This window comes from Athene cunicularia, assembly GCF_003259725.1.
Source record: "Athene cunicularia isolate RWA chromosome 8 unlocalized genomic scaffold, athCun1 chr8_part1, whole genome shotgun sequence".
NCBI classification, from domain to species: Eukaryota; Metazoa; Chordata; class Aves; order Strigiformes; family Strigidae; genus Athene; species Athene cunicularia.
Window position 1 is genome coordinate 21,103,050 of NW_020799109.1, and position 25,575 is coordinate 21,128,624.

The 25,575-nt window shown below is 36.5% G+C and overlaps 1 protein-coding gene across 1 annotated transcript; it reads left to right on the plus strand.

Annotated features, from left to right (window-relative positions):
• On the plus strand, positions 1-25,085 carry SLC35A3 (solute carrier family 35 member A3). The gene is made up of 8 exons (XM_026853539.1): positions 1-28; positions 12,067-12,271; positions 13,133-13,287; positions 13,369-13,491; positions 14,619-14,790; positions 17,948-18,066; positions 18,555-18,688; positions 20,924-25,085. The coding sequence occupies exons 2-8, from the start codon at positions 12,085-12,087 to the stop codon at positions 21,012-21,014; spliced, it is 981 nt and encodes a 326-aa protein (XP_026709340.1). The 5' UTR covers positions 1-28; positions 12,067-12,084; the 3' UTR covers positions 21,015-25,085.
• The last annotated feature ends 490 nt before the right edge of the window (positions 25,086-25,575 follow it).

The window sequence follows — 25,575 nt, forward strand, 5'->3', positions numbered from 1 at the left end:
GAGCTGGGCCGGCGGCCCGGTGCGGCAGGTGGGTAGGCCTGGGCTGGGGGCGGCAGGAGCAGAGCCCGGCTGAGGCTGCCCCGCAGGGCGCGGGGCGGGGGCTGTGGAGGAGGGAAGGCGCCTGGGGGAGGCCTTGGGTGCGGGAGGGGGACGCGTTTGGGGTCGGTGGATGGGGTGGGAAGCAGGTCTGTGGGAGCAGGCTGGGCGGGAGGGAGTGGGGCTGAGGAAAAACTGAGAGAAATGTCTGTAAACGGAATGGTCTGGGGGAGAGGGAGAGGAGGCGTGAAGGTGAAGTTACTGTGGGGAAGCGGCTCTCTGAAGTTGGGAAGTGGTACGGATCTGGTCAGCAGCTGTGTCGTTGCTGGGGTGGTCACTCGCTGGGGTTCTTGGTGTAGGTGCGGCTGGTGCTCTGCTGGGAAGGGGCTCGCTATGCTTGATCTAGTGCTGTACGTGAAGTAACAGAAATGCACACTTTATAAGTATTTTCATGGCATCACAATTTCGTACTGGGTTTTTTAAATGAGAAATGCTCTAGCAGTACAAAGCTTAGGGGCTAAGTCAGAAAACCAGAAGATGCAGAGATAACGTAATAAAATAATACATATTATGGAATAGACTGAAAGGTTAAAGATAAACACTGAAAGGTATTCCATGTTGTTTCATTTTATTGACTCTTATGAACTATATTTTAAGTCAGAGTGAAGAAGTTTTGGATACCAGAGATAAGATTTTTAAAGAGTAGTTTGGGGGGAGAAGACTGAGACTGCTTGTGATGGAGGGGTCTGTTATTTGGGACAAAGAACATATACAACAAACCTTAATAAAACTGAGTGAGCACCATAGTGGGAAGCTTGTCTGTCATGGTGGCCTCTACACAGGATGGCTGGGATCTAGAGCAGCCCTTGCTTTTCAGAGAACATATGTGCAGACTGACAGAGTGGGTTTTAGAATGAACATTAGGTGACAAACTGCTTCTCCCAAAATCTGTGGGGTTTGCTTTCTCCAGAGGTGCTTCACTTTACTCATCTGAACTCTTTGCATATGGACTGAGTTGAGCCTGACCAGTTCAGCTGTATCTGTTAAGTTACTACACAGGACCTGCTCCACAAAAACTGTCACTGTGTAGACAGTTTGCTAGAACAGACTCTAGCTCTGTGGTGCGTGCTTTTCTTTTATAAAAGAATAAGCAACATCAAATTTCTTTAGAGGCTGCAGGGTGAGTTTGAGGGAGGTGATAGTTGTGGAGAAACTGATTTACAGTAACGTCTTTAGAAACTGTCACTCATGATTCCCTTGTAGACTGTTAGGCATTGTGAGAACTTGTGATTGAAAATTACACTTCTGGGAGATAAGGATCTGTTGGTTTGGGATGCGTGATGTTCTGGTTTGTAGAAGTAGAACATGTAGGAAAAATACTGGTTTGGGGAAAGACTGTGGTGATAGTATAAACTTGCTTTATTTAGAGCAGCATATTGTTAGGAGTGACCCTGTGTCTTCAGCAATCTTACAGGCTGCCTACACAGCCTAATTCCTTATGCTAGTTATGCTGCTGTTTGCAATAACAAGAAAAATGCAGGGATCATCTGAACCAGGTACCTAGGAAAATCAAATGCCCCGTGTCTGCTTAAAACAGTTCCGGATTTGGCAGTGTTAAGTGAGGGCAACACGTACTTGATCTTTGAGATAGGCTTGCTAGATATAGTTATTCCTCTCTTATTCTTGAATTGCTTACCACCTGAACTTAATCTTCACCAATTACTTCAGTTCATACCCACGTACATGCTGCTTACACAGGCTCAGCACCTTCACTGTAACTCAGGAGGCTGCCCAGCTAGATCACATCAATAGAAGGTGTCTCTAGAGGGGAGGAGAGATTCTTAAGATCTGTACTTCTTAGGATCTAGTATAATAATATAAGATGGTTAGAAGTCCGGGATTTTCTCATTGAATTGTTGAACCTTCTTGTCTTATATTCATACATTTTTAGTACACTGTTCAGCTGTCTAATTTTATTTGTAATTACTAGCTTTCTGCAATAAATGTCTACAGATCTGTTTTCACTGTAGTATCTAGTTTCTTATTCTACTCAGACTAGATCACCTTGACGGAGAGTGGCTGCATTGTCTTATGCATCTAGACTTGATTAGTAGTTTCTAAATAGTGTAAGTGTAAGCTCTAGCTGAACCCCAGCTGTATTCAATGTTCAGTCTTTCAGCACCTTAAATCAAGCTCCTTCATTGGCTTGATACATCTGCAGGAGTTGCATTTGGGCAGTGCTTCAGTTCATGGCGTTGCACTCCTGTATGCTTGAGGAGGGATGGGTATTTGAACTAAACCTGAGAACTGAATGCCTCCTTGCTTACAGAATCTGAATGTGACTACTAGGATTTTTCTATACTGTGGTCTATACAATGAACGCAGTGTATGTACTGTTTGTAAAAGAGAGAGGCAGTTAAGGCAGGTTGTATCAAATTTCTATGCTGGCAGGCAGAGTTTGGCTTGATGACTTATGTCAATATAAAACTATTGCACTACTGTGCACATAGTTGAAGTCTTCATCTTACAAGAAATATGGTGTTAGATTCAGCTCAGTAAGGGCCTGACTTTCCTAAATCCTGAATATTTATACTCAATATGTGATTCCTTTAATATTCATCAAACCAAATTCTCATTAGTCAAAGGAATCTTATCTTTGGATTCCTTGTTTTGGTGTAAAGGATAAAGGAGGTGGGCTTAAAGAGTAGCCACAAATTTCACATTTAAGATTCACAGTGCCCAACTTCTCCTGTCTGATACATAGATTAGAATGGTGATTTTTTTTTTCCCACAAAAGAACAACAAAACAAAACCCCTTTATGAGGTCATCAAATAACTCAGCAGTGTTAAGTTCCCTTTCTGCTAGGTTTTCTGTCAACCTGTAAGAAAACCTTAACTAATTCGAGCAATTTATAGCATTGTCTGAAATTAGATATTAGTTAATATCTAATTACATTCCATTTATTTCACTTGGCAACAGTGGAGTTTCCTGGTTGAGTCATAGGCCAGTGAAACACTGATACAGCCTCCATTATCCTTGTCAAAAGTCTTGAGTTTTGGAGCAGTTGAGAAGAAATCATTGGTTGATCCTTAGGAGTTACATTTTAATGTGTGACTGCTCTGTGCATAAGTGCACTTGCCAGTGCTAAAAAGCATTTGCATGATATTAAAAAAGCCAAGTGTCATAGTTTAACCCCAGCCGACAACTAAGCCCCACACAGCCATTCCCTCCCTCCCCCCACCCCAGTGGGATGGGGGAGAGATTCGGAAGGATAAAAGTGAGAAAACTCTCAAGTGGGTTGAAATCAAGACAGTTTAATAGGTAAAGCAAAAGCCACAACCACAAGCAAAGCAAAAGAGGAATTAATTCACCACTTCTCATCATCAGGCAGGTGTTCAGCCATCACCAGGAGAGCCGGGCTCCATCACGCATAATGGTGACTTGGGAAGACAAACACCATCACTCGTAACATCCCCCTGCCTCCTCCTTTTCCCCCACAGCTTTATACGCTGAGCATGACACCATATGGTGTGGGAAATCCCTGGGGTCAGCTGTCCTGGCTGTGTCCCCTCCCCGCTCCTTGTGCACCCCCAGCTCATTCGCTGCTGGGGTGGGGTGAGAGGCAGAAAGGCCTTGACTCTCTGTAAGCACTGCTCAGCAGTAAGGAAAACATCCCTGAATTATCAGTACTGTTTTCAGCTCATATCTAAAACACAGCCCCATAGTAGCTACTATGAAGAAAATTAACTCTATCCCAGCCAAAAGCAGCACACCAAGATAGGGTTGTGGCTAGAGAGCTAGGTGACATTGAGCGAGCAATATCCACCAGTGTTCTACAGTGTTGTGCTTGATATCCTTGTCATGAAAATATTATTTGAATGCAGTGACTTTTTTTTTTCACCAGTTAAGAATTTTTTTATTTTATGTGGAGAAATTGGAAATATCCCCTGAAGAAAACCTTCATGTGAAAAAAATCTTTACAGCTTTCTGCTAGGAAAAAGCTTTGCTAGAGGATTTGATTTTAAAAACACTTCTGAAGAAGAATACAAGCTCTAAGAAAAACATAGCTTATTTTTTCCATAGTGTACATAATACACATTATAATGTATCCAGCAAGAAGAATGAGTATCAAACTGGAAAACGAAAGAGTGAGGTAAGTTTTAAAATGATGAAGAGATTTGGAGTGGTTTAGTTGAAAAGTGACGTGTATTTGTGGGAAGAACAGCAGACAAATATAGATAGCTTATGGGAGGAAACAAATACGATACCAGTATCAAGTATGAGGAAGATGAAAAGCATTAATAGTGACATTTTAAAGTGAGAAATAAAAGGTCTAAGGTTATTAGATAAGTTTATAACAAAAGAAAAAATTACACAGACATGAAAGGAAGGGGCAGGGAAAAAGAAGTGCATTGTTGAATGATTGCAGCCCAAACTTGGCAGTTAAAATATTCGTATGTATATAAAATCTTGTTCATAACCGAGTTCAGCAGCACTTAGTAGATTTGGAAAAGTCTATGCACCCTCAGCAGCATCTGGGATATTGATCATAGAATGGTTTGGGTTGGAAGGGACCTTAAAGCTCATCTAGTTCCAAGCCCCCTGCCATGGGCAGGGACCACTAGCCCAGGTTGCTCAAAGCCCCATCCAACCTGGCCTTAAACCATTCCAGGAAGGGCGCAGCCACAGCTGCTCTGGGCAACCTGTGCCAGTGTCTCACAACTCTCATCATAAAAAATATCTTCCTCCCATCCAATCGAAATCTACCCTCTTTCAGTTTAAAACCGTTGCCTCTTGTCCTGACACTACAGGCCCTATTAAAAAGTCTTTCTCTTTCTTAAAAGCCCTCGTTATATATTGAAAGGCCATACTAAGATCTCCTCAGAGCCTTTTCTTTTCCAGTCTGAACAACACCAACTCTCTCAGCTGTTTTCATAGGAGAGGTGTTCCATCACTTTTGTGGCTCTCATCAGGACCCACTTTAACAGGTTCGTGTCTGTCTTATGTTGGGGGCCCCAGAGGTGGACACAGGACTCCAGGTGGGGTCTCATGAGAGCAGAGAAGAGGGGGAGAATCCCCCCCCTCAACCTGCTGGTCACGCTTCTCTTGATGCAGCCCAGGGTATGGTTGGCTTTCTGGGTGGCAAGCACACATTGCTGACTCCGGTCCAATACCAAGTCCTTCTCCGCAGGGCTGCTCTCAAGCCACTCATCCCCCAGCCTCTATTGATATTGGGGATTGCCCTGGTCCATGTGCAGGACCTTGCACTGGGCCTTGTTGAACTTCATGAGGTTCCTTCCATCCATTTATTTCTATACATAAACTATTTGTTGTATTAGATACTAATTTTGGTATAAAGCAGGCTATATGGAGTCCAATGGAAAGAAGATTCATGGAATAGAACTTTCCTCTGAGGAACATAGTTGTGTTGTAGAAAGTAGCGTGCTACTTGTGTGTGTTATCCAGCACAGAGAAAGAGGGCAATGCCCATGCGAAAGAATAGAAGGAAGTCTTATAGGTTCCTCAGATTCTGTGAGCTAGCTCTTGCTGCTCCACCTTCCAATTGTGCTTTTCCTTTGTGTTGCTGGCTTATTATATTTGTATAGGTGCAGCACCAGCACTGGCTTCACATTTCATTTGAGAAATATGAGAACACTTGTTTCTTTAATCTGCTATCTTGATTTCAAAGGAAATGCCCAGGAAGTGTGTCCATACCTGTTCCACTGGAATTAAATAGTGTACTTGCGTTCCACTATGTTTTTCCTTCTGTAAGGCAGACTCAGTGTTTATTTTCTGGCAAATCCCAGACATAGAACTTGGTGTACTGACACAAAACTTAAACTTTGCCCTTTGCAAAGAGGCTAGTTGTCTGGTTTTGTTCGGCTTTATATTTTAACTAATGTGCAAGTGTCTTCTGATTAAGCAGTCTTAAACTCTTTAATCATAAAATGGAATTAGAGCTAGTAACAGCAATAACTCCTGTAATATGGTGTTTTACTGTAAAAGACTGTCGGCAGTGAAAACATTCCACAGCTAGGCTGGAAGGAATGTAATTCATGTAATGACATCACTGTGAAGATTGGAAGCATAATAGTAGTTAGTAACTTACTTTTTTTTTTAAATTTAACCTTTCTTATGATAGAGTAGGGAGGAGTAAAGAAATAGTTGCCAGTAGAAGTTAATTTTATGTCAAATATTTTGGTAAATGAGTAGAAAATAATATCGATATTAACTCTGTAGCCTGTTGGAAAGGCCTCTTTTCACCATTCATTCATCTGTTACTTTGTATGCATTTGTTTTTGATGCAGTGCATCCCTAGGCAGTCACCTAGGAAGTCCTTCGCTTTTGTGCCTGTGGGGAATCGTAGGCTCTGCCAATGAGGTGTAAATTGCAGGACGGGAGCCTAAACCAGCAGTGTATTTTACCTTCCCATTTGTCATGTATTCCTCTCGTTTTATCTGAATGAACTTGCTCTACAGATGTGTTAGTGGTAAGTGGTAAATGGACCTTGATTTATAGACATGATATCCATAGGCATCCTGAAACTAAAAGTGACCTTTTAATTGTATCTTACAGTGAGAGGTGCAAAGTACCTACACCTCACTGACTGTAATGTAGACTGTCACATCTGTAACCTGGTAGTAACTGCATGCGTGACTTTTACTGTAGATTGCTCAGTCCTTTGACGGAGAGCATGCTGTTCTTTTAATCTGTGAATTTAACCTGCTTTTTTGTTATGTGATTTACTGTAATTCACTGTTAATTGTGTTTTTTGTTGTGTTAGCTACTTCTTGAGAAGTAGCTTGGTGCTTGGGGTTTTTTTGAATGCTGATTTCTTTTTTTTTTTCAAGTTTGTTTATACTCTCTTGAAGTTTCAGAAATTTAAGAAAAATTAAATTTCATGAATATAACAAAAAGTGAGCCAGCTGCAATGACTGTAAGCAAAACTTTCTTAGTAATTCAGGCTGAATTAATGAAGTATAATGCAGAATACTGGATAGTTAGGGATACTGAAAGAACCTTTGGTGTAACTGATGCAGATGAAATGCACAGTCAAATGAAATTTGGATCATTTGTGCATGAACCATCATATTTTTTTCTTTATTAAATAATATGTGAAAATGTAAGGCACCCTGAACTTAACATTTCAGTGAGTCTAAAACATGCTAATCAACTAGATGCTTTGTTAGACTAAGTTGAGTGTTAACAGTTCTACACTCACTTTATCTTAATATATTTGTATCAACATGATGTGAAATTTTGAGAATGCATGGATCTGCGGAGTTGCCCCTGCTCTTTTGTCTTGCAGATGGTATTAGGCCGTGCTTGCTGGAAGGATCTCCACATTGTGCATTATGATGCTAACCATCTTTGGAAAATGTCTCAAGACAGTCTTTAGTCGCTGAGTTTAACTAAACAATAGTTAAAATAAGTTAGTCACCTTTCCATTTCTCCATTTGGTGTGGAGTTCTCTTTTTTAGTATTTTAGATACCTCAAACTAAAGTAATTGTCAGATTTTGAGACTGCCTACAAAGTCAACAATAAATTCATAAACTAATCCTTAATTTTGCACAAGATTCTGTTACTGTAGATATTTAGCAGCTGAGAAGTTCAAAAGTTTATACCCTCAGATCTTTAAAAGACAAAATCTTAAGGTTAAGAAAAGTCCTGTAATGTTCTTGTTGCTCATGTAGTGAATTCTGTTTAATAGTAGTGAGTTTTGTTAAGAATGGATAGAGAAAAACAAAACACATATCGTATGTTTACTGTTTGTTAAGTCAAATTGATTATGTTCCTTTTGGCCTAATGCATTTAATCTGCAAACACTGGAATTTACCAGTATTTTAGGAGGGCAAGTGGAAGTACGATATAAAAATAAAATGTAAAATATGAAATTTTAATCTGTGGTGGAGAAATTACTAAAGGAGATTAAAATCTGCAAGTCAGAAATGTATTAATTTTGTCTGTAGGAATATTATGAAGTAGAAATAAGTGATTTTCCACTTGAAAAAAATCTGCTTCCTTTGAAAAGATATTTTTCAGACTTTGCGCAGTGTGATACTTCGAGCTGAAGGTATTATTTCCTGTATAGATTGGTTTGGGTTTGTTTTCTGAGCCTATAAAACCTTTACAGGATCTTTATCTTTTATACTTTGAAGGAGAACAATTCTTCATGTAGTATCCATCTGTATTTTATTCACTTGTGTGTACTGAAGTTGAATGTGACGTGTCTGTAAATACCATCTTGGCTTACTGCATGTTGACTTCCCATATAGACCTGCCTTTAACCTCTTCCCCTGCCTTCTGTCTTGCTGGCTGTAGGGTGTGTCTACACGATACACTAAAACTACGCAAAAGCAATTAGACTAATAAAAGAATAATGAGCCTAGTCACTGGGTTAACAGATGTGACAGAATACATTACCGTTAAGGAGCTGCAGGTACTTAGCACCTCTCACTGTAAGACACAGTTCAAACTGAACTGAGTTAAGGTGACCACTCAACTTCCAGTCTTTGAATTAGCAAACCTAAATCTGATTTTTGGAACAGATGCATTCTGTAGAGTACTGAGTAGTCTGCCCAAAGCCCGGTAAGAAATCTAAGCCTGGTTGTAACTCTGTACAGGAAATGCGTTGGGAACTTTCATTTCATTATTGATTTAAGACAATCAAAGTGTGGACTGTTACTGAAGACAATAGTTCATTTAGTATATGACTGCAGAGTCTGTTCCAGTGAGGGTAGCAGGAGCTCGTGGCTAGAAGAGAGCAATTAGACTTCTGGTAGTAATCTGTAAATCTAAACCTGCTGTGAAACTGCAGTTGTCTCCCTTTCTGGATCCAGTCCCCAGATTGCACTAAGTTCTATGAAGTGATATGCAGCTCTTGTTTAAAAGAAAGGAAGAGTGACCAGGAGAGCTGATAAGCTATTATGTGTGCTCAGGAGAGGATGGTTATTTTATTGGCATATATGAGTTTCAGGATTCTGTAGTTCTCTGTGTTCTGTGAACCAACTATTTGTAAGTACTTCACACACTTGTTCTCTACAAGCCTGTCTCACTGACCACTGACAGGGTAACTTTTAACAAATATCCATATTTCAGCTATCACACTGGATGCTTAAAGTCCATTTTGTGTAAATTTTGGAAACTCTGAAACTGCTTTAGTGAATTATGGTAAAGATATGTTTTCTGCTACTGGCACCTTTTTGAGACACATTGTCTGGGGAAAGTTCCCTTTTTTACCATGATTACTAATGAAGAGAAGACTGTAGTTTAAGATACTATTGTGGTATGTATTCCTTATGGCTTTGCTGATGGGCTTATTAAACTGTTGTACTTCTTGGTGTGTTTTCATGCTGCGTGCTTTGATACTTGCTCATAAACAAGGTATTAGTGATTTACTTTAAACATTACATTTTAAGCTGCTTAGTAAATAGAGGGTTGTATTTCAGCAAGAAATTCATATGAACATTGTTTTCTGATATTGTGACCTATTTTGAAGATTAAGGAATTGATCTCTGAGAATTTTGAACATTTGTAAAACCCTTTGTCACTTCACAGGTTCACGGAATGCAAAAATTTAGGTCCGTGTGCAGGAGAAATGTGTGTTTGCATTATCTGTATTTTGTTCAGGAGCATTTTGAAAACCGAAAACCAAAAAGTTTAAATACTTATTTATCTGTAAGTGTGCTTTCATGAAATTTAGTGCTGTTCATCTTAACCATGTATTGCTCTTTGTGTTTCCAAATTTCAGGTCTCAGTACTAAAAAAGGAGGTAGATCAAAAAGGTGGAAGAAATTGTTCGTGCAAGGTGGCTCACATAAATGTGCACTTTGCAATGTCAGTTTTTTCCAGCAGTGCAGGCAGACCTTTTCAAGAAGTTCAGTCCTGTATTTTCTCTTAGTGGACTTTTTTTTTTTTTTTTTTTTTGCTGCTACTTCTCCAGAGAGTATGATCTCTGACCTTGCATGTTCCCTCTTTGTCCCTTCATGGGAACTGTTCTTCTGTTTCTCCTCCTTGTTCTCAGCTGTAGCAAATTTATATTTCTCTTTGACAAACTGATCTCTCTTTTGTTGTTGGGGTTGCGTAATTCTACAGTTAACATCCTCATGTAAAGAGTTATTCTGCCAGAACCTGTGGAAGAAGTTAGCAAATCTTGAATATTGTCTGCAGCTTTCTTGTCCTTTATGCTTTACATGTCTGATTTATATTGTCCAGTGCAGTTGCATCTTTAGTTTCTTCAGCCAGTTCATACTTCACAGTTCATACAAAAGTATCTTCTATTAAGATTCCTTAAAGGAATCCTTGTGTATTTCTTCCTCAGTTTCTGCATCCTGGCATCTTTTTCTTCCTCCTTTGCCAATATGCTCTCACAAATATTTTTACAGCCATATGATTTTTGAGGTAAATAATTTTATTGTGTAGAATACAAGTATATATTTCATATCTGTGGCTGTTGGGAGTTCATATTTGTTTGAAGGTAACTGCAATTTTTCTTCAGTATCCATGCCATATAGGTGTTAAATTTGACTTTGTATACTTGGCTGGAGAAAATCTATTAATGCTTAGAGACAAAATAAAGGCAAATCAGAAATATTTGAGCAGCACAGCTCTCCAGATCTCTGAAATAACAGTTATAATTTTTATGAAATGCGTCTTGAGCTAGAGAAATACAGTCAGCAAGAAACAGCTTCAGCTTCAGCTGCAAATATTTAGAGGTACCAGCACATTCTTCAGCAGTGTGTACAAAACTAAATAATTAAGGATTCAAAACTTGTGTGTCTGTATGTGTAAAACATGCATAAGGACAGCTCTGGCATATGCATCCAATAAGTGCTGCTTATGCCATCTCTAGACTCCTGAAAGTGAGAACTACATTCATTGTCTTGACTTGTTACTGGTTTTTACTTGAAAATATATTTGTTAACTTTTAATTACTGACTTGATTTTACTTTGCATTATAAAACACTGCTCTCTTTGAGTATATGGACAGTGAAGGCAGTAGTAATTTTTTTATAGAAAGCATTAATTTCTGTGCATATGGAAATTCTTCTTACTTAATATGAAAAATAGCAGAAAAATATATAATATTCCACATAGCAGTGATGCATTTTTTAAATTTCCTTGTAATACATTGTACTTGTAAAATGAGAATTGCTTTCTCTATTAGTCTTCTGCACTAAGTTAATACTTTAATTGGTGACAAAGGGCAAAGAAAAACATGTCAGCTTGGTAAAAATCCATGGTGGACATGATGAGCTTTACTAATGTAAAGTTTGTGGTAGTCAGTGCAGTATGAGAAAGCAGGTGCAGTCACCTAGTCTTCTATATTCAGCTATTTTTTTCTGAGTAGGATAATCAGCGGGACAAGTTTAGCGTTGTCTTCCCTGCAGCTTCTCCATCCCATGTTTTCCTGTCCAACCATCTTTCTCACAACTCTCCTTTTCCTTCAGCATCAGCCATACCTCTCATTTTCATTTAAAGCAGCCTAACCTTCACCCTGTCATGGGCTGGCACTGTGTCATCTGGCAAGGCAGAGACTGCGACCTGAAAAACTTTGGAGAGGCAGAAGAATGAGAAGATCTCTTCTTTCTGGGAATAGCTCATTGCAGCAGGGGTACTGGGCATTCTGCAGTACCATGGTGTGGAGCTTTCTCACTTTGAAAATACCCTCTGAGCCTTCACCTACATAAAGAAATCCATGATTGATTTAACTTGGGAAATTTCTTCTTGTGAAATCAGTTAATAGTCCTTATTTTATTATTATTACAGATAAGAAATATTTAATTTCGTTTCTCCAGTAATTATCACTTCTAATATGCTGATATGCTTCCCCATTTGTAATCATGTATTTGAAAAACATATTTAACGTGTTAATCTCATTTTTCTTTTTAAATATCAGATTAGGTTGGTTGTTTTCCTTTGGCTAAACTCCCTGGATAACTTTTTTGAATATGCTGATTCCCAAGGGAAACATCTATCTGCAGTATTACCTTTTAAGTCTGGGTTTGGGGTTTTTTTTGTGTTTCAGGAAGAAAAAAGTTAAGAAATGTCTACCAATTTAAAGTACCTTTCCTTGGGCATCCTGGTTTTACAGACCACAAGTTTAGTCTTGACCATGCGTTATTCTCGGACACTGAAAGAAGAAGGACCTCGGTACTTGTCATCTACTGCAGTAGTTATTGCTGAACTTCTGAAGATTTTGGCCTGTGTTCTATTGGTCTACAAAGACAGCAGTATGTGTCAAATTTTGCACCAAATAATTTTCCTAATCAATATGCTGTATTGTAGTGGCAACTGCAGGGCAGCCATGTGAGTACAGGCATACAACAAAGCATTTCCCTTCTCCTCATATAAGAAATAGTCTTGGAAAGACACTGATCATACTTCGCTCCTCCACACGCGATACAAGATACTGTGTATTTGCTGAAGAGAGTTCTCTTTAAAGAATATAGATACTGAGGAGTGCAAGAAAAAATTTTCTGCTAACAGGTTAAAGGCTGTGTTTTGTGTAGGCATTTTAAGAAATTCATATGTAGAAGTAGGAAGAAATGAAAACCTTTGTGTCCAAGGCATGAATGATAATATAATAAATAGATGCAGAAGGGAGGAAGCAATTTCATTATATAGGAAGAAGCACAGTTTTAAGCTCAAAAAAAGTGTATTCAGATTTACTCTAGTTCTTATTTTGTACATTTTATACTGAATTTATCTTGTTCCTTGACATATATATTTGATCTTCAGCAGCTTAAAAGTATCATTGTATATGCATAAATATTGATGACAGCAGGCTTCTAAATGTGCTGACACTCTTTAATGTATCATTTTTGAATATTGATATGGTTTCAATAAGTTCTACTTAAAGTATTCTGAATAATTGTTCTAGTTATTGTATGCCAGGCTACAGGAAGACACTTCTTGCAGCCTTTTTTTCTTATGTGTATGAGGCTCATGAAATTCAAACAAACATAGACAGTACTTTTGAGGTCTTGATAGCAGTGATAACTATAAAAAGGGGACAACAATCTTTAAGAACAGAACATTGCTATTTTTTTGTTTCAGTGAACGTTTGTTTCTTTTATTGTTTCTTTGGGTAGAGTGCAATTTACGGACTCTGAACAGAGTGCTACATGATGAAATCCTTAATAAACCCATGGAAACTCTTAAACTTGCTATTCCTTCAGGAATTTACACTCTTCAGAATAACTTGCTGTATGTAGCATTGTCAAACCTAGATGCAGCCACTTACCAGGTATTGTACTTTTGGATTTCTCTGTAAATTTCAAATAATCCCATTAATTAGGCAGTAGTAACTGTTTCTGGGTTCTTTCAGGTTACATATCAGCTGAAAATTCTTACCACAGCATTGTTTTCTGTGTCGATGTTGAGCAAGAAATTGGGTGTATACCAGTGGCTTTCATTAGTAATATTGATGACAGGAGTGGCATTTGTGCAGGTAAATATTAACAGATGGTTTGTGTTTGTTTAATGTGGTTATTCAAGGAACATGGATTTCTATACTAATTATACAGCTTTCTGATACTACCAGCTGCACGTGAGCACCTGAGTATGGTCAGGAGCACAGGCTAGAGGACACCAGAAATGGTTCAAAGGCGGAAGGTAACACCTCTTTTGGGTCCCAGTGCTCTACTGTAGAATGGGACAGGGCCTCTGAAATAAATTGCAAATAACAGTGAGCAATATTTATTAACGCACTTCTTCAGACATTAGAGATTCACAGATCTTCTGTGCAAGTACAGTCCTGCTGCTCACCTTGTAGTACAGTTTCAGCATGGCAAATTTACTTGGAACTTTTTCAAGAGGCAAACTTGGCCTCTGTTCTAAATAGTGCAGGTACAGGCGTTTGTAGTTTTCAGAGGACTGGATTATGGGATAAGAGACTATTCTAAGAATTTTTAGCAGATTTTAGCATATCATAGAAATTTGTATTTTAAAATTTAAGGATTTGAAAACAATTCTGAGGATTAAATTTTACAGAATTTTCAAATTTAATAATTCTAAATGAGAACAAAACATTCTGATAGTAATTAACAGGCTTTTCAGTATGTTTTTGTCTATGGCATTGCATTTTATTCTCAACATTAGATATGTTGTAGGATTAAGCTTCATGAATTTCAGCTTGTTTTAATCATCTGCGTAATCACTGAAGAGATGCACATACAAAAGACAATTCATTCCATCTTAAAGACAGCTGGTGTAAGTGGTTTTCTAACTGTGCTTATATTTGTAAAGTAACTAACTGTTGGGTGTCAAAAGTGAATGACCATGGAAAGTCATGCTGAGATTCACAAACAGGTCTGGCTTGTAAAACACAGATGTTGGATCTATTAAAATTGATGGGTATTCTCCCAGTTCAGGCACATTTTTACTCCTTACAAAAATGTAGAAATAAAACTATGGCTTTGCAGTCCTGTAAAAGTATTTATGGTGAAAAATACAGAACTTTACAAGCATGTGATTGTCTGTATTTAGTAACTGTTATTGTTGCTAAAAAACAAATTTGCATTTTATAGGTGCTCATGACTTTATCAGTGAATTTTGTATAACTGTTTTTACATTCAGTGGCCTTCAGACTCTCAAGGAACAGCTGCTAAGGAACATTCAGCAGGATCTCAGTTTGTAGGCTTGATCGCAGTTCTTATAGCATGCTTTTCTAGTGGATTTGCTGGGGTTTATTTTGAGAAAATTTTAAAGGAAACTAAGCAGTCTGTGTGGATCAGAAACATTCAGCTTGGTAAGTTTAATTTTAGTTGTCTTAGAAATACTGCATTCTGAGGAATTAAGATAAATAATTAAGAAAATGTATATATCCATATAAATTTAAAAAAATCACCAACACTTTAGTATTCTGCATAAATGAACTTTTAAAACTAAGAGTATAAACTCTGCTAGATAGAATTCTAGCAGTTGCTTTCTGATCTCAACTTAGTTCTTGATTTAACTTGGTCATAGAGTGTCTGGAAGTTTGTACAGATTTTGTCAATTGAATTTGTATTTAAAATTTTATAAAGAATGTTCTTATGCACGAGTCTGTGTATCCTCTGTGTTTAAAAATTACTGTCTTTTGCACTAGTTCATAAGATCTGATAAATATAAATAGCATTCCTTTTTCCTTTTTTTCCACCATTTTTTAGATAATATAGGAACATTAAAATATGTTTCTAAATCAATGTTTTGAGATGTTTTGAAATTAACATTTTTTTTCTTTTGTGTCTGTGTGAGCAGTTTTTATAGGTTGGCAGCTTTAATACAAAAAAAATGCTTTGTGAATAAAGTTGAGGTAATGAATTATTATGATTTCAGTACAAAGGCCAGTTTGTTTGTCTGTACAATCATGGAGAGAGGCATATGCAAAAGACAGTTAATCTTAACTATTTTAATGCCCTTACTTATTATGCATCTATCAGTAAGATAATACCTTCTATTTCCAAAATAGTTCTGGGTCTTCTAGACCCTAGATATTAATGGTGATAGAGTTGATCCATTTTCCTGAATGAGCTTTCCCTCACCTCAAAGCTATCTTTTCCAGTTTATAGGGTTGGAAATATGACATCTGCAATGTCTTTTTGTTCCCATTTTGCAACAGGAACAAAACTTACTGTTAGAGTTGTCCTTCTTTCTCTGATGGAGTCCCTCTAGTCTTCACCTGTAGGCAATAGTTATTTATTGTATATTTGAATAAATGCTTTCAGCAGAATTTGAACTTTGCAGCACCTTAGTACAGATTCTTGATCAAATCCATAGACTGTAGAATTAAGGCATGAAGATGATTTATTTAGTGGATTATGCTGTGCAATGAATCTGGTAGAATGTAATAAAGTACCATAAAAACAGGAGATGGTGTGTTCTTTTGTTATTAGATAGTTGGTCAAAAACTAGTATGGTCAAAAATGTCTCAACACCAGCAATATTTTTTCCTTTAATTTCCTGTTGCTGTGTTTTAATTATAAATGGTTATAAACACAGAACTGCGTTTTGATTATATTTTAATACTTAATCAAAATTTACATGTCCGTAATGGTTTGAAACTTGAGGACAGAGAAGGGGATCAAAACCTCCACTTACTGTCTGCTAGGATTTATTGAATTTGTGTGTATTAAAACTTAAGTTTTCTTGAACGGAGTGTAGGGGATTAGGAAAGGTTTATGTTGGGGAATTTTGGAGGCAGAGAAGGGTGGGTAGCTGGGGCTTGGTCCAGAATTTGAGGTAAGATTTGGTGCTCTGGATGGAGATGCAATGTAAAATCCATTGCCAAGGAAAGCTTATTGTTATTGCTCTCAATTTTCATGCTAGAAGTGCTTTGATGAGCAACAATGCAGGTATCTGTAACAATTTCCAATTAAACATTCATAATAGTTGAAAAATCAGTGATCTCTTCTAAGACATTCTTCAGATTTTTCTACAGTGCACAAAAGTATGTGTGAAAACAAATGAGTTTGCTAGTCTGATAGTTGGCATGCATATATTGAATGTTCTAGTAATTGCTGCAAACAGTGAGATCAGAACAGACTGCGTAAATAACTAGGACTGTGATATATGAAGACACAAATGTCTGTGATAATAGTTAGAATTGAATCACCTGATTTTTTTAATTTAATTTTTTGTCAGTGAGCTTAATTTGCCTCAATACAAAATCTAGTAGAATATGTTTACTATTAAGGTTTTTTTCAGTTCAAAAATGAAATGTTGTCATATTTCATAGAAGGCTTCCTGATACAGCTTTTAAAAAATATTTAAAACATGAAATCACAATTTCAAAAATACATTAGTGTATCCTTTCTGCAAGTGCAAGATTGTTGACTACTTACGACACTGTATCATTCAGGAGCAAGTCAGTCATAAGCAAGAGCTTTGAAACATCTTTTCTTGTTTCACACAAAGAACAAAAACCATAGGGCAAACCTGGTTTTCATTTTCATATCTATAGAGAATGATTAGAACTGTAGAAAAAAATTTTAAAATATATTAGAATGATTTTTGAAAAAAACAGTTTTTAATGCATACCAGTATTATATTAGGGATGTATGAATAGTTGATTTTATTTATTTTATCAAATCAATTGGAAAAGAGAATGGTTTAATCTGAATGAAACCTATAATTTTAATTACTACCAAAAAAATTATTTCTTGTCAAATGGAAGGTTTTATTTTGTTCAAAACAATGCCACCCTTTTCAGATGCAAAGGAATGAGATTAAAATAGAGGTCAGCTTTTGGCAGAAATAAAATAGAAAAAAATGTTCCCCCTTTCCTGCTCAGGACTAGAGCCTTCATCAGTCACAGAGCAGGTGCTTGTATTACTTCCATGCCTCAGGGGATTAGGAAGAGTTTCGCATCTGATAGAACATTATATGCACCAAATTATAAACTTTTTAATCTCATCTCAGTTTCTTTTTTTGACATTGTCTCCACTAGTAAACATTCATTGTATTTGAGACTGGAAGCAGGATTCTTCTGAGCCAAGATTCTTGTCTGAATTGGCAAACTGATTATGTCCTGCTCTCACTTATGTCACTGACCATCTCCTCCACTGAAAATTTTCCGTTTTTCTCTCCAGGTTATAGTGTGACTTCAGCCTTCAGTCATGGCTAGTTTCAGGAAAACTGAAATTATGTTTAAGTGAATTTTGCTATATGCCATCCCATTCCAGTAGAAAGCAATGGAAGATAAGTATATAAGAACATCCTAATGGAAACAGTCAAAACTTGTTATAAGTCTGGAAAACAGTTTTTAAAAGAGAATATCTGTCTGAACACTGATTGCATTTGAACACAACGGTATTGCAAGTAGCAGTCCTAGTTTGAAGTCAGATATATGTGAGCAGTCCTTGAGGACAAGGAACCTGTTCGCATGTTTTTCACCTGAAGTGTTTAAATCAATCTTGTACTTTCAGGATTTTTTGGTAGCATATTTGGACTGATGGGTGTATACATTTATGATGGAGAGCAACTGTCAAAGAATGGATTTTTTCAAGGATACAATAAACTTACTTGGATAGTTGTTGTTCTACAGGTGAGATACCTTGTATCACATGTTTCTGTGAAGGACTTGGGATTTACTCTTCTATAAATGACTGGGGAAACTAATGGGTGTCATTAAAGCTACTGAGAATTCTATAGTCAAAAGTCTGATCTGTCACTCTTAGACTAAACCTCTAAATAAAAACCTGGGAAATATGTAAGTATTGTGCAACATAAAAGCATGCAAGCATTATTTCTTTAACTTTTTTTTTTTAAAAAAAAAAAGCATCTTTCCTCCTCTGACTAAAAATGTGTAGTACAAGCATTTCCGCTAACTTAAAGATGGTAATATGATCAAGAATTTCTTTAATGGGAGAGAAGAACTCCAATGTTTATCTTCAGCAGTGCATATCCATAGCATAAACCAAATGTAATGCTCCTAAACACAGACCAAATCTTTTCCTAAAGTAAGTGCGTGTTAAAATAGATTCTCTCAGTGGAATTATCAGGTTGCAAATCAAAACCTCAATATTTTTCCAGGCACTTGGAGGACTGGTGATTGCTGCTGTTATAAAATATGCGGACAACATTTTAAAGGGATTTGCAACTTCTCTCTCTATTATACTGTCAACATTGATCTCCTATTTCTGGCTGCAAGATTTTGTCCCTACAAGGTAAGAAATATTTTCCATGTATGCTGAAAAAGAAAATAGTTGAAAACACTGCTTACCAGATATAACTGCAAAGCAATAAATAAAAAAAACAGTCGAAGCCACACTTTCAGAATATTTAGATACAACTGGCACACAAAAGTTTAGTTTCATAACGTACCATAACTAATGCTTAATTTTTAGAGTACAGTTGGCAAGATTCAGTTTTCTGTAAGATAGAGCCCTCCACAGGTCAGGAATTACTGAATCTCCAACCTTAGCTTTTGACGAACCACTCGCTCACAGGCTCCCTGTTTTACTTCACCGTCCCTTTCTCTTCATGCCCTCCACGCCCGACCTCGCTCCGTCCGGCCCTCAGCGCTCCGCACTGTGCGGAAGGCAGAGCCCCCCGCCCCGTCCCCGTGCTTGCCTGGCTCGGCGCTCCGAGCCAGCCTCCCCCCTGCTGGCTGCTGCCCGGCTCTCCTTTCTTCTTTGTCCTCTGAACTGACACATCTTCCCCAAGGCTCACCCCATCGCAAGAGGTGATACAGCTGAACAGTGATAATAGTTTTCATTCCATCTCAAAAACAGTCTCTAAAAGAGATGATTGCAGTCATACATGCATGGAAGTTACGCTACAGCAAGTAATTGCCCAAGGACACCCTGAAGCCCAAGAGCTGAGCTTATTTCTAAAGTCAACGCCACATTTATTAGTGAAAGCACTTGACCAAGAGTGAGAGAAAAATGCTTGCTATAGGCTTCAAGGCCCCAATACACTGTGTCTCAATGTTTTGTGAATCAGATTTTAGAAGCTCTGTGTGCTGCAGGTTTTGTACACGGGTAGGTTCTGGAATAGTGCTTGTCTTGACAGTGCATGTTAATAATATATGAGGTGTAGAAGTAATATTACAACTTTCAGATATATTAATAGGATTTTGCTTATAATTGACCTGCACTCCTCACATATGTTACACATACTCCTAGTGTAAAAATATTTTGAATAATATTACAGTTGTATCTGATGCAAAGAAATATCTTTTTATCTAAAAGTAGTATTTGCAACATTAGCAGGACTTAAACATTAAAAAAAGGAAGTAGAACAAGTTTTAGGCTTAAAAAGTGGAAGACATTGAGCTTAAATTTTAAAGCCTATGCTTGTCCTATTAAACATAGAAAGTGGTTTAAGATTTCTGTGTGCTCAAATGGAAAATTAATAAGTTACCAGCTTCTGCAAACATTGTGAAAATGGAAACATTGGTAAATAATTAAATGAGATTGATCTAACTAGCAGCAGGTAGAACTTGAAGCCTTCTCATTTAATAAAACTTGAGTTAATTTGAGTTAATCAGATTTAATCTTTAGTACCTTTCTTATGCCAACTGAATTTATTTGACCTGAAACTGTGTAATTGTTTCTGTCACTTCAACAAACATTTTTGATTGGGATAATAAATGCAAAGCACTTAAGTGCTTGAATGTGTTGCAATGGATTGTGTCCAGAAATAGGCTAACTGTATTCTCTGAAGGATTATCGTGTCATGCGCCACAGTTTTTTTAGCATTTGGTTCAGAAGATCAAATTGTCAACATTGTCATGTCTTTATGACAAGGTTCTTTTCTAAAATGTGTACTGATTGTATGTTGGCTTTGGAGATTTTGTTTCAGACTTGTAACTATCAAAACAACTTGAAAGGCCCATATGTCACAGTACAAAAGATGCCTTTATTATCTTTTCCTTACATAAATCTTTATGTATCTGCCAAAAATTCGATTATACTGACTTGCAAACTGGTTCTTGGGCAGCAGTAATTTGTTTTGACATAAGCTTTGAACTTCAAAGCAAGCACAACTCCAGTAACATGATGTACTTAAGATATTAAAAGTGCCTGGGTAACCACCGCAGTTGCACTTCTTTAGCTTCTGCTTGCATTTTGCACAGAACTTTAGGCAAAAGAAAAAAGAAAAGATTGGATTGGTCCGATTACTTTTGACAATTGTTCCATGAAACTATAATTTTAATTTTGAGAATGTCAGTATAATGATACATTACTTCATGGATGTAAGTTTCTTATTTCAACTTCTTCCTGCATCATTCTATAATAAATATATGCAAATTATGTTGTTCTTTATAAATTGGACAACATAATTTATCTATCTGTGTTCCCAGAGGAAAATTGTCTTTTCTTTTGGTTGTATTATGTAAATAAAATTGCATCACCTAAATTGAGCTAACTTTTTTTTTTAATCTCTATTCTATTCAGTGTCTTTTTCTTCGGAGCCGTCCTTGTAATAGCAGCTACTTTCCTATATGGTTATGATCCCAAACCTGCAGGAAATCCCATTAAGGCATAGCAAACTTCCTCATCGACCTGCTTCTCAAGATCATGCACTGGGGGCCTTGCTAACAATGGCATGTGGAAAGTGTCATTGTGCACTGCAAGGAAAGGATTACTATTCTGAATCTATTGAAGAAATGCTTACAAGTAGTTTTGAACAGGCAGAGGGGTTAAAGGTGGATGATGATACTGTCTGTAATCAATGAAAAAAAAAAAAATGGCAGGGGAATGCCCAGTGCAAGTTGCTAATAAAAACTTGAAAGGAACAAAAAGTTTCCAAGAAACTGCAATTAGGAATGTTTACAGCTTTGCTGGGATTGCATCAAAAGAATTTACTGTATTGACTGCTGCAGAAATATGTCCTATGCACTCTTTGAAAGAGCACATGACAACACTGTCAGATTGTATGTTTTTGCAATTTGACTATATTTAATCTTAGTAAATATGTTTTTAACTGTTTGTCTATTTACATGGAATCAGTTGAATACACATCATAGTTCTAAAGTGATGGTTCTAATTAGGTATTCCTTATTAAAGCTGTGAAGATTGACATATGATTGACACTTTCACAATATCAAATATTTTTCTATTTTTAAAGACTGATTTAATAACAAATCTGTTATTAAATTATAGTATTATAATTCTGTTGCTTATAGAAAACTATTGTAAGAATGTTAGCATTCTCACCTAAGTACACAAAGGGAGAAATTCAGAGTGAAATCTCGAAATCTGTGTTGATACTCCAGCCTTCATCAGGATAGCCTGTAGTGTTCCAACAGATGCAGTAATTCTGTGAACACAGGCCAGAAGTTACTGCACTAACTCAGCACTAAGAGTAGGGTTAAGGTGGGGTGCTCACTTGGATGTAATGTTCATTCTTTTTATTTTTATTTGTTATAAATCAACTTTTTGGTAGAATCTTAAAAGTAGTTTTTATGCTTTAAATATCCTCTGGGGATTTTTTTAACCACAATTTTAAAAAAAAAAAAAGCGCATAATAAACATTTTAAATGCGTTATTGTCTACAACAGCTCCATCTGGTGCTGTTATGGTATATCATCTATATACTGTACTGTTTTTTTAAACAAGTGTTGTTTATTCATGAGCTCACCAAGTCTTTTTCAGTACATTTCTATGTAATGACTTAATTAGAGATTTTTTTTAAATTATTATTATTATTTTGTTCTGGGAGTCTTTGAGCCAACAGACCAAAATGGGTTCTCTGGAACTATTCAGTCTAGTAGTGGAATTAATTTAATAGGAGACGTAATTAAACTAATTAATTGTGCAATAGGTAAATGTAAAAGCATGCTGTTCTTCTGTTTTAAACCAAAAAAAAAAAAACCTTTACAAAGAAACCTAGATGCAATTAAAACTTAGATCGGTTAGACTGTTACAAACACTTGTTGAAGTATTTGCATATAGCCAGAAACACCCCCCAAAAGAATGTCAGACTAATAAACAAAAAAAAACTCTCTTAAAAATCACTTGATTTCTGGAAATGTATTCACAGTGGGTATCAATGTAGAGTCACTTCTTATCCACGTTACCTTCTAAAGGTATGCATTTATACCAAAACATATCAATAGTCCCATATCTGTAGAATGGCAAGTGGTAAAAATATATTATTTCCTTTCCCCTCCACACCCCCCTCTCTCTTTCTCTCTTCTGTCTTGTGCTAATGAACACATTGTGAAAAGAGAGGTTTTTTAAAATGTTTACCAAAGTACCTCATCCTCTTCTCCACATTTTAGTGGGGGATTGACAAGGAGAGTGTGTAATAGTGCTCTGAGATTTTTGAATGAAGTATCGGAAATGGAAAAGGAACAATTCCACTTATGTCAGCCAAGTAAAAATTGTGTCTTCCTTCTGTTGGCAGTGACATGGATTGTGAACTTTTTGTTTGTTTATCGTATCAGAGCAAGACATTAAATAAATTTCAGAGTTATGCTAAGGGCTTGCTAAGCATTGTGAACTGTGAATCTATCCCAGCATGCAATAATTGCAAGAGCTCTGCTACTTGGTGGTCAAAACTATCATGTATTACCTTAAATTGGCATTCTGTGTTGATATTAAACCTTCTATGTATAGCACTCAATGTGGCAAAGTCTTTGAAAAAGTACATTTAGTAATTTCACCACTGAAGTACAGCATGAGGTAAGAGTATGCATAGAAAAGTGGCTTGAAGCATTTCTTATTGTAGATTGGAAAGTACATGATTCTGAAATTATCTGAGAAGCGTTGGTAGTAATATCCGAATTGGAGTTTGGCCTACACAATAATACGTTTAATTTCATGAATCACGGGAGTGAAAATGTTCGGATGATATAATTGGTTACTTCCTTGAGGAATTTCTCAAGCAGGTTCAGAACGCTTTCAAGCCCATTGCAGAGGAAGGGACCAAAGAGGCCCAATAATCACCACATTGCTGGAGTTCTCTTACGTATACCCCAGTTTTAATACTTTGGGTGTACCTGTCAGTATTTGTCAGTAAAGATCAGTTTAAAGGAAAGAACAGGAATATGTGCTCTTTGCTGTTGAATAGGATGTCATACGGCTTTGGAAAACAATGTTTATCTACTGTACTAAGGAACAGTAACTCCTGTCTGTAGGTTAGTGACTCTTCCGTGCTTTCAATTGACAGTTCTGTTAAATTTGCTGCTAGAGGGATAGATCTATCCCTACACTTGTTGCTGTAAAGGAAATAGGAATTTGCATTTTGAGCTGTCTTTCCTTGGCCCTTCATCAGGCTCAGGAAATACTCGTCTGAAGTCCTCCAGGTTGAAAAGCATTATTCTAGACAGAGGGAAGACAGCATAAGTTTCTTGCGAACAGAAAGGATTTGGGGAGGGTTTACTGTTTTCTGTAACCTTTGCAATCTGAGGGCATATGCACATTTTCTCATACTTTTGTATCTGGATTTTAAAATTAAAAAAAAAGGGGGGGGGGCAACCAAAACAACCCAGTTTTACGTCTATAACTCATTAACTAACCAAAGAAGCATACCTAGCACAGAGCGTTGGGAAGTAGGGGATAGTGTGCTTTGAGTTTGCCCCAAAAGCAATCTATGGAAGTCTTAACTTTACAAAAATAAACCTGGCTCTTTGAACTATTTTTCTGACTTTTAGACAATGGATTTGTTAGTATAGTTTATATTTAGGAGGCTAACCTATACTTAGAATTATATTTAAGTATTTATAAAGTTATAGCTAGGTATTTATTTGCGGTAATTTGATTTATTTTATTTTTTTTTTTTTTTTTTAAAAAAAAAGACCAAACTTGCATAATGGGTGTACTAGTATTTATTGAATACTTGGGTATTTGGTAGTTTTACTTGAGAATCTTTGTGATACATGATAAACGGTGAAATAATAATTGTAGAACTATCTTCAAAACAATAAATCAGTAGTTCAGTGGTAAAAAATCTTGAGTCTAATAAAGTAAGATAAACTTTTCTTTTAAACATTCTATTTCTGTGCCAAATAACCTTTTTTCTCAAATAATTCAGATAAGTTTATAGTTCTGTTCAACTACTTTTGTCTTAGACAAATTATAAGAAAACTTCCCTTTTTGTTTGTTTTCATAATGGGTAGATTAATGTTCTAGATCCAGCTTCTACAAGTTGATACCTTGGGGTTTTTACTGTAACTTTTTAGAAATTCTTGTCTTATTTTTCCTCAGAAAAACTGTGTTACTTTGGTAGCATATACTTGCATTTCAGTTACTCATACAGTCTTCTCAGATTTTTAGAAGTACACAATTGTTCTGTGTTCCTACCTTATTTTTATGGCTGTAATTCAAAAGATTGTAATGGATTTTGTTAAATTCGTTTAAAATTGTTAAATGGAATGTTGCATTTCTTCTAGTTTTTGTTGTCAGTAACTTTCATCTTTTAATTTATTTCCTTATCAGCTGTGCATGTTCTGTTGTATTTAAGCAATCATCGTTTTCCAAATTTGAAGTTGCTCATTTTCTTCCTGTTGACAGCGTTTCTTTCTGGGTATTGTCAATGAGGAAAGTTATTCATTCTTTTCTTCTCTGAAAAACCCATTTTGTAAGAATGAGATATTAAAAAACATTATGGATATTTTTGTGTATTAGAAAGGTAATGTTTATCTAGAACATGGTATTATACCATATATGTGGTAGTGTATCATTACCTATGGTATTCAGTTACTGTAAGAAAGTGCAAGAACTGTTTCCTTGCCTTTGTTTTCATTGTTCTGTTCATTTTTAATGTTGATTATTTTCCACAGGAAGTTACTAAACAGTTCCACTCTTTCCAGGTAAGCTCCTTATATGTTTTTAGATATCTAGAATTAAGATATTTTTACTGGGAAAAATGAAGGGGAAAATAAAATAAGTCAGATTAATTAGGTAATACCTTCTGCTCTGGATACTGTGAATCCAAATTTCTATTCAGTTGCATTTATATATTTTTCTAATTATTTCCCACTAGGTGAATTTATAACTCTTTTCAGAAGGAAAAAAAAAAAATCTGTCCTGAGGTGCTGTTCAATGCTCATTCTTGAATGTCTGCTGCACACACATTTGCATCCAAGTGTAGACATGACATT

Bases quoted from the DNA above. Each gene is read 5' to 3' on its own strand.
- SLC35A3 (XM_026853539.1), top strand. From the start codon at position 12,085: ATGTCTACCAATTTAAAGTACCTTTCCTTGGGCATCCTGGTTTTACAG. The intron at 13,288-13,368 runs GTATTGTACTTT...GGGTTCTTTCAG, and splicing joins TAGATGCAGCCACTTACCAG to GTTACATATCAGCTGAAAAT. The intron at 14,791-17,947 runs GTAAGTTTAATT...TTGTACTTTCAG, and splicing joins GATCAGAAACATTCAGCTTG to GATTTTTTGGTAGCATATTT.